Raw genomic sequence first — 9,573 nt, 5'->3', positions numbered from 1 at the left:
AGTGTAGTAGTGTGCTGTACCTACCTAGTAGTGGACTGGTGTACTGTACCTACTTACTAATGGACTGGTGCACTGTACCTACCCACCCCTTCCTTGGATCACACCTGACCACCTCCCATTCCCACATAACTGCATAAACCCAACGAGTTTAGCACATTCCACAAATATAATAACACCCGTGAGGGGCTCGAATCTGTTTTCCCCTCCTATGATGGACCCTGACTGCCTTCCATCCCCCAGCTGCTGAATGACCCCTACAGGTTTCTCGCTTCTATATGATCTGTGCAGAAATTTGTTGACCTACCTCAAGATTTCTTTGCAGTTTTATAAGCGCGCCCCTGACAAGACAGTGATGGAGTGAATGATGATGAAAGTTTTTCTTTTTCGGGTCACCCTGCCTTGGTGGGAGACGGCTGATGTGTTAATAAAACAAATAATAATAACGAGAAATTATATTTAATCCTGATGCATATAGAAGTGGAAAAATAAGAAAGGAAAGAAGAATAGGATGAAGAAGGAGAAGGATAAGGATAAGATGAAGGAGATTAAACATAAGATGAGTAACAATAATAGTAATTCACAAGTAGTCGACAATACAATGACTATTATTATTATTATTATTAACATTATTATTATTATTATTATTAATATTATTATTATTATTATTATTATAATAAAAAAGAAGCGCTAAATACAGTGACTAGAGAAGAGAAATTCATAAGAGTAAGGTGTTGAGGGCATCAAACAAGTTAGATAAAGAATAATTGGATATCACACTGGAGGGAGTATGGAAGAAGAGAATGTTTTCAGATATTTGGGAGATGGCGTGTTAGTGGATGGGTTTATGAAGGATGAGGTTAATCATAGAACTGATAAAGGAAAAATGGTGAGTGGTACGTTGAGGTATATGTGGAGACAAAAAATGTTATCTATGGAGGCAAAGAAGGGAATGTACGAGAGCATAGTGGTACCAACACTCTTTTATGGATGTGAAACTGTGAAGCTTGGGTGGTAAATGCTGCAGCGAGGAGGCAGTTGGAGGCAGTGGAGATGTCCTGTTTAAGGGCAATGTGTGGTGTAAATATTATGTAGAAAATTCGGAGTGTGGAAATCAGGAGAAGGTGTGGAGTTAATAAAAGTATTAGTCAGAGGGCTGAAGAGGGGTTGTTGAGGAGAATGGATCAAAGTAGAATGACTTGGAGCGTATATTTCTGTAGGGGAAGGAAGGCGGGGTAGGGGTCGTCCTCGGAAAGGTTGGAGGGAGGGAGTAAAGGAGGTTTTGTGGGAGAGGGGCTTTGACTTCCAGCAAGCGTGTGTGAGCGTGTTAGATAGGAGTGAATGGAGACGAATGATTTTTGGGACCTGACGAGCTGGGTAATATTTAGTGAAGGGATTCAGGTAAACCAGTTACCCGAACTTGAGTCCTGGAAATGCGAAGCACAATGCCTGCACTTTAAAGGAAGGGTTTGGGATACTGGCAGTTTGGAGGGACGTCTAAACTGTTGTGTCTGGGCGCTTCTGCAAAGAATGATGATGAAAGCTTTTTCTTTCTTTTCGGGTGACACTGCCTCGGTGGGAATATGTACAACTGGTCATTTAACAAGAACACATTTAAAATTAAGTCTTTTCTAAAATTTTCTCTTATACATTTAAAGATATTTTTTTTCATTTATGTTAATGTAAAAATTAATAATTTTGTACCAAAAAAAACTTGGAAGACTTACCTGACCTTATTATAACAAGCACAATTTAATTTAGCCTAATCCAACTAAATATATTTTAGATAAGTTTACAGTAATTTAATAATAAACAAACACAATGAAATATATTCTTTCTCGCTAGATTCAGAATGATTTTTGCGAAATTCTTGCATATACAAATTTTCGCTTGCCTTATTCGGCAAGAAGAGAGTTGCTAATTAAGCCAAAATCGCGTTTTACCTATTCGGCACAATATATAATGTATAAAGCATCAGATGGGTAAGTTGACGTTCATTAGGTTACTTGTATGTACACCCAGAGGTGTGTATACCTGGAGGGGATGTAGGGGGTCAACGCCCCCGCGGCCCACTCTGTGACCAGGCCTCAAGTGTATCAGGGTCTGATCAACCAGGCCGTTACTGTTGGCTGTACGCAACCCGACGTACGAGCCACAGCCCGGCTGGTCAGGTACTGACTTTAGGTGACTGTCCAGTGTCTTCTTAAAGACAGTCAGGGGTCTTGAAGACAACCAGGGGTCTTGAAGACAACCAGGGGTCTCGAAGACAAGCAGGGGTCTCGAAGACAAGCAGGGGTCTTGAAAACAACCAGGGGTCTTGAAGACAAGCAGGGGTCTTCAAGACAGCCAGGGGTCTTGAAGACAAGCAGGGGTCTTGAAGACAAGCAGGGGTCTTGAAGACAACCAGGGGTCTTGAAGACAAGCAGGGGTCTTAAAGACAAGCAGGGGTCTTGAAGACAGCCAGGGGTCTTGAAGACAACCAGGGGTCTTGAAGACAACCAGGGGTCTTGAAGACAGCCAGGGGTCTTGAAGACAGCCAGGGGTCTTGAAGACAACCAGGGGTCTTGAAGACAGCCAGGGGTCTTGAAGACAGCCAGGAATCTTGAAGACAGTCAGGGGTCTTGAAGACAGTCAGGGGTCTTGAAGGCAGCCAGGGGTCTTGAAGACAGCCAGAGGTATTGAACACAACCAGGGGTCTTGAAGACAGCCAGGGGTCTTGAATACATCCAGGGGTCTTGAAGACAGTCAGGGGTCTTGAAGACAACAAGGGGTCTTGAAGACAACCAGGGGTCTTGAAGACAGCCAGGGGTCTTGAAGACAGCCAGGGGTCTTGAAGACAGTCAGTTGTCTTGAAGACAGTCAGGGGTCTTGAAGACAACCAGGGGTCTTGAAGACAGCCAGGGGTCTTGAAGACAGTCAGGGGCCTTGAAGACAACCAGGGGTCTTGAAGACAACCAGGGGTCTTGAAGACAGTCAGGGGCCTTGAAGACAACCAGGGGTCTTGAAGACAGTCAGGGGTCTTGAAGACAGCCAGGGGTCTTGAAGACAGCCAGGGGTCTTGAAGATAGCCATGGGTCTTGAAGACAGTCAGGGATCTTGAAGACAGTCAGGGGTCTTGAAGACAACCAGGGGTCTTGAAGACAGCCAGGGGTCTTGAAGACAGTCAGGGGCCTTGAAGACAACCAGGGGTCTTGAAGACAACCAGGGGTCTTGAAGACAGTCAGGGGTCTTGAAGACAGCCAGGGGTCTTGAAGACAACCAGGGGTCTTGAATACATCCAGGGGTCTTGAAGACAGTCAGAGATCTTGAAGACAACCAGGGGTCTTGAAGACAGCCAGGGGTCTTGAAAACAGCTAGGGGTCTTGAAGACAGCCAGTGCTCTTGAAGACAGTCAGGGGTCTTGAAGACAGCCAGGGGTCTTGAAGACAACCAGGGGTCTTGAAGACAGCAAGGGGTCTTGAAGACAGCCAGGGGTCTTGAAGACAGCCAGAGGTCTTGAAGACAGCCAGGGGTCTTGAAGACAACCAGGGGTCTTGAATACATCCAGGGGTCTTGAAGACAGTCAGAGATCTTGAAGACAACCAGGGGTCTTGAAGACAGCCAGGGGTCTTGAAAACAGCCAGGGGTCTTGAAGACAGCCAGTGCTCTTGAAGACAGTCAGGGGTCTTGAAGACAGTCAGGGGTCTTGAAGACAACCAGGGGTCTTGAAGACAGCCAGGGGTCTTGAAGACAGCCAGGGGCCTTGAAGACAACCAAGGGTTTTGAAGACAACCAGGGGTCTTGAAGACAGCCAGGGGTCTTGAAGACAGCCAGGGGTCTTGAAGACAACCAGGGGTCTTGAAGACAGCCAGGGGGATTGAAGACATCTAGGGGTCTTGAAGACAGTCAGGGGTCTTGAAGACAACCAGGGGTCTTGAAGACAACCAGGGGCCTTGAAGACAGCCAGGGGTCTTTAAGACAGCCAGGGGTCTTGAAGACAGCCAGGGGTCTTGAAGACAGTCAGGGGTCTTGAAGACAGTCAGGGGTCTTGAAGACAACCAGGGGTCTTGAAGACAGCCAGGGGTCTTGAAGACAGTCAGGGGCCTTGAAGACAACCAAGGGTCTTGAAGACAACCAGGGGTCTTGAAGACAGTCAGGGGTCTTGAAGACAGCCAGGGGTCTTGAAGACAGTCAGGGGTCTTGAAGACAGCAAGGGGTCTTGAAGACAGCCAGGGGTCTTGAAGACAGCCAGAGGTCTTGAAGACAACCAGGGGTCTTGAAGACAACCAGGGGTCTTGAATACATCCAGGGGTCTTGAAGACAGTCAGGGATCTTGAAGACAACCAGGGGTCTTGAAGACAGCCAGGGGTCTTGAAGACAGCCAGGGCTCTTGAAGACAGTCAGGGGTCTTGAAGACAGCCAGGGGTCTTGAAGGCAACCAGGAGTCTTGAAGACAGCCAGGGGTCTTGAAAACAGCCAAGGGTCTTGAAGACAGCCAGTGCTCTTGAAGACAGTCAGGGGTCTTGAAGACAGTCAGGGGTCTTGAAGACAACCAGGGGTCTTGAAGACAGCCAGGGGTCTTGAAGACAGCCAGGGGCCTTGAAGACAACCAAGGGTCTTGAAGACAACCAGGGGTCTTGAAGACAGCCAGGGGTCTTGAAGACAGCCAGGGGTCTTGAAGACAACCAGGGGTCTTGAAGACAGCCAGGGGGATTGAAGACATCTAGGGGTCTTGAAGACAGTCAGGGGTCTTGAAGACAACCAGGGGTCTTGAAGACAACCAGGGGCCTTGAAGACAGCCAGGGGTCTTGAAGACAGCCAGGGGTCTTGAAGACAGCCAGGGGTCTTGAAGACAGTCAGGGGTCTTGAAGACAGCCAGGGGCCTTGAAGACAGCCAGGGGGTCTTGAAGACAGTCAGGGGTCTTGAAGACAGTCAGGGGTCTTGAAGACAGTCAGGGGTCTTGAAGACAACCAGGGGTCTTGAAGACAGCCAGGGGTCTTGAAGACAGTCAGGGGCCTTGAAGACAACCAGGGGTCTTGAAGACAACCAGGGGTCTTGAAGACAGTCAGGGGTCTTGAAGACAGCCAGGGGTCTTGAAGACAGCCAGGGGTCTTGAAGACAGCCAGAGGTCTTGAACACAACCAGGGGTCTTGAAGACAGTCAGGGGTCTTGAATACATCCAGGGGTCTTGAAGACAGTCAGGGATCTTGAAGACAACCAGGGGTCTTGAAGACAGCCAGGGGTCTTGAAAACAGCCAGGGGTCTTGAAGACAGCTAGGGCTCTTGAAGACAGTCAGGGGTCTTGAAGACAGTCAGGGGTCTTGAAGACAACCAGGGGTCTTGAAGACAGCCAGGGGTCTTGAAGACAGCCAGGGGCTTTGAAGACAACCAAGGGTCTTGAAGACAGCGAGGGGTTTTGAAGACAGCCAGGGGTCTTGAAGACAACCAGGGGTCTTGAAGACAACCAGGGGTCTTGAAGACAGCCAGGGGGATTGAAGACATCTAGGGGTCTTGAAGACAGTCAGGGGTCTTGAAGACAACCAGGGGTCTTGAAGACAACCAGGGGCCTTGAAGACAGCCATGGGTCTTGAGGACAGCCAGGGGTCTTGAAGACAGCCAGGGGTCTTGAAGACAGTCAGGGGTCTTGAAAACAGCCAGGGGCCTTGAAGACAACCATGGGTCTTGAAGACAGCCAGCGGTCTTGAAGACAACCAGAGGTCTTGAAGACAGCCAGGGGTCTTGAAAACAACCAGGGGTCTTGAAGACAGCCAGGGGTCTTGAAGACAGCCAGGGGTCTTGAAGACAACCAGGGGTCTTGAAGACAGCCAGGGGTCTTGAAGACAGCCAAGTGTCTTTAAGACAACCAGGGGTCTTGAAAACAACCAGGGGTCTTGAAGACAGACAGGGGTCTTGAAGACAGCCAGGGGTCTTGAAGACAGTCAGGGGTCTTGAAGACAACCAGGGGTCTTGAAGACAGCCAGGGGTCTTGAAGACAGCCAGGGGTCTTGAAGACAACCAGGGGTCTTGAAGACAACCAGGGGCCTTGAAGACAGCCAGGGGTCTTGAAGACAACCAGAGGTGTTGAAGACGGTCAGGGGTCTTGAAAACAACCAGGAGTCTTGAAGACAGCGAGGGGTCTTGAAGACAGCCAGGGGTCTTGAAGACAGCCAGGGGTCTTGAAGACAACCAGGGGTCTTGAAGACAGCCAGGGGTATTGAAGACAACCAGGGGTCTTGAAGGCAACCAGGGATCTTGAAGACAACCAGGGGTCTTGAAGACAGCCAGGGGTCTTGAAGACAGCCAGAGGTCTTGAAGACAACCAGGGGTCTTGAAGACAGCCAGAGGTCTTGAAGACAACCAGGGGTCTTGAAGGCAACCAGGGATCTTGAAGACAACCAGGGGTCTTGAAGACAGCCAGGGGTCTTGAAGACAGCCAGGAGTCTTTTAGACAACCAGGGGTCTTGAAGACAGCCAGGGGTCTTGAAGACAGCCAGAGGTCTTGAAGACAGCCAGGGGTCTTGAAGACAACCAGGGGTCTTGAAGACAGCCAGGGGTCTTGAAGACAACCAGGGGTCTTGAAGACAGCCAGGGGTCTTGAAGACAACCAGGGGTCTTGAAGACAGCAAGGGGTCTTGAAGACAACCAGGGGTCTTGAAGACAGCCAGGGGTCTTGAAGACAACCAGGGGTCTTGAAGACAGCCAGGGGTCTTGAAGACAGCCAGGGGTCTATTGGTAATCCCCCTTATGTATGCTGGGAGGCAGTACATTTATAACTCATAGGTGTATGCCTATAATTTACATTAATCAAAATTTTAAGGCGTAGATATTCTTAACGGTTGGTGTCAGATGACATGGTACCTCAGGCAGGTAGGAGTGATGCAGTTCAGTGGATCAAGAGCTCGTCACCAGCGTCTCTTGAAGAGACAACTAAACATCAAAGATTTATAAGATGCGCTTCGTATCATGTCACTGGTGACAGTAATCTCCCCTGATCCCTCACGTCTCCCGGCCGCACATTATATAGTTGACAGCGTGCGTGACCAGCAGCCTCGAGGAGACACAGTGTGACTCTGGTCGTGACCACCTGAGTCACTAGAGAACAGCATGTGACTTTTGACTGTGACGTAGTTAATGGTGATTAGTGTTCAGAGTTGTGACGTGATGGTTGATGATTGGTGGAGTGGTTGTGTGAGTGTGTGGTTGATCGCCAGGGCATGATAGATAACTGGTGGAACCTTTCCTTACACAGAGGTCCTTCCTAGGTCCCTCTGTTCTCGAAGAAGGTATTGATGCTCCTCAATATTAGTCTGAGAGAAGAGGAATCTGTGGTCAGCAGCATCTAGTGATATTATTAGTGTTTTGCATCTGTTGTCTACAGACCCGTCATCTTGGTTACCTGTGTTTCTGACACCACCATCATGAGTGACCTTGGAAGTGATTTTGGTCATGACGATGAGCTGCGTCGGAGGTCCCTACCGACGGAGTTCCTTCTGACGGGGAACCCCAACCTGATGGGTCTTCCGATCTTCAGGTACCAGCAAGAGTTAGAGGAGGACCGAGCATCTCTCCTCGACTCAGCACAGTTCGTGGCCTCCACCTGCGACTCTGACGACGCTGGAGTGAGTCTGCCTCGTTACTCTCTCATTAAAGACACTGAACTTTCCACTTTAGCTCTTAGAAATGTAATTTCCACCTCCAGTTTCCCTGAATCCCTTCATAAATGTTACCTTATACTCCAACAGCATATCAAATCATAAAAACCACTTGTCTCTACACACTCCGAACTGACACGCTCACACAATATATATAACACAAATATTTTACCTCCAGATAAATACATATCCTTATTCTCACAACTTTCTAAATTTTAACTGGGTTACATTTGTTATGTACCACACCACGCAATAACTTATAAAAGATAGTGTTAGTTTTAACTGTAGTAACTAAGATCATCTGTCTGTGGTGACAATATATATATTTCGCATGCTCTCGAGAATTCCTTTTATATATATATATATATATATATATATATATATATATATATATATATATATATATATATATATATATATATATATATATATATATATATATATATATATATATATATATATATATATATATATTCATATAGTCGGACTTGAGTCCTGGAAATGGGAAGTACAATGCCTGCACTTTAAAGGAGGGGTTTGGGATATTGGCAGTTTGGAGGGATATGTTGTGTATCTTTATATGTGTATGCTTCTAGACTATTGTATTCTGAGCACCTCTGCAAAAACAGTGATAATGTGCGAGTGTGGTGAAAGTGTTGAATGATGATGAAAGTATTTTCTTTTTGGGGATTTTCTTTCTTTTTTGGGTCACCCTGCCTCGGTGGGAGACGGCCGACTTGTTGAAAAAAAAAAAAAAAAAAAAAAAATATATATATATATATATATATATATATATATATATATATATATATATATATATATATATATATATATATATATATATATATATATATATATATATATATATATATATATATATATATATATATATATATATATATATATTATACCGCCTTCATCCATCCCTCTCATGTTACTCACTCCTACAGTCTGGAGTGGAGTTGTTTCAGCCATCCTCCAGGCGGTACGGGACGTGGAGGAGTGTGGAGGAGGGCATCACCCTCACCTGGAGGGACATCAACGTGTATGTACCACAGAAGAAGACTTGGTATAAGAGGAACCTCAAACACAAGCCCTTCAAGAGGGTCCTCAATAACGGTGAGTAGGAGAGAAGGATGGAAGGTGTAGTGAGAGATTACTAGAGAAGTGACAGAGATAAAGAAGTGAAAGAAAGAGAAAGAAGAAGAACAGAGGGTAAGAGAAAGCAAGCATATATATATATATATATATATATATATATATATATATATATATATATATATATATATATATATATATATATATATATATATATATATATATATATATATATATATATATATATATATATATTATTTTTAACTCCACGCCTCTTGCCAAGACCCTCGCATTTACTTCTCTTACAACCCCATCTATAAATATATTAAACAACCACGGTGACATCACACATCCTTGTCTAAGGCCTACTTTTACTGGGAAATAATTTCCCTCTTTCCTACATACTCTAACTTGAGCTTCACTATCCTCGTAAAAACTCTTCACTGCTTTCAGTAACCTACCTCCTACACCATACACCTGCAACATCTGCCACATTGCCCCCCTATCCACCCTGTCATACGCCTTTTCCAAATCCATAAATGCCACAAAGACCTCTTTAGGCTTATCTAAATACTGTTCACTTATATGTTTCACTGTAAACACCTGGTCCACACACCCCCTACCTTTCCTAAAGCCTCCTTGTTCATCTGCTATCCTATTCTCCGGCTTACTCTTAATTCTTTCAATAATAACTCTACCATACACTTTACCAGGTATACTCAACAGACTTATTCCCCTATAATTTTTGCACTCTCTTTTGTCCCCTTTGCCTTTATACAAAGGAACTATGCATGCTCTCTGCCAATCCCTAGGTACCTTACCCTCTTCCATGCATTTATTAAATAA

At 45.7% G+C, this 9,573-nt stretch overlaps 1 protein-coding gene across 1 annotated transcript in view; it reads left to right on the top strand.

Moving 5' to 3' along the window:
- Positions 1 to 6,824: 6,824 nt before the first annotated feature.
- The window catches only part of LOC128701437 (protein scarlet-like), a 48,628-nt gene continuing 45,879 nt past the window's right edge, over positions 6,825 to 9,573 (top strand). Inside the window, exons 1-2 of the mRNA XM_070100222.1 lie at positions 6,825 to 7,596; positions 8,580 to 8,748. Coding sequence (XP_069956323.1) covers positions 7,396 to 7,596; positions 8,580 to 8,748 — 370 coding nt within the window. The 5' untranslated portion in view covers positions 6,825 to 7,395. The remainder of the gene's footprint in view (positions 7,597 to 8,579; positions 8,749 to 9,573) is intronic.

Source organism: Cherax quadricarinatus, chromosome 72 (assembly GCF_038502225.1).
Source record: "Cherax quadricarinatus isolate ZL_2023a chromosome 72, ASM3850222v1, whole genome shotgun sequence".
Classification (NCBI taxonomy): Eukaryota; Metazoa; Arthropoda; class Malacostraca; order Decapoda; family Parastacidae; genus Cherax; species Cherax quadricarinatus.
The sequence above is the reverse complement of the archived record's forward strand: the minus strand, read 5'-3'. Positions and strand labels throughout refer to the sequence as shown.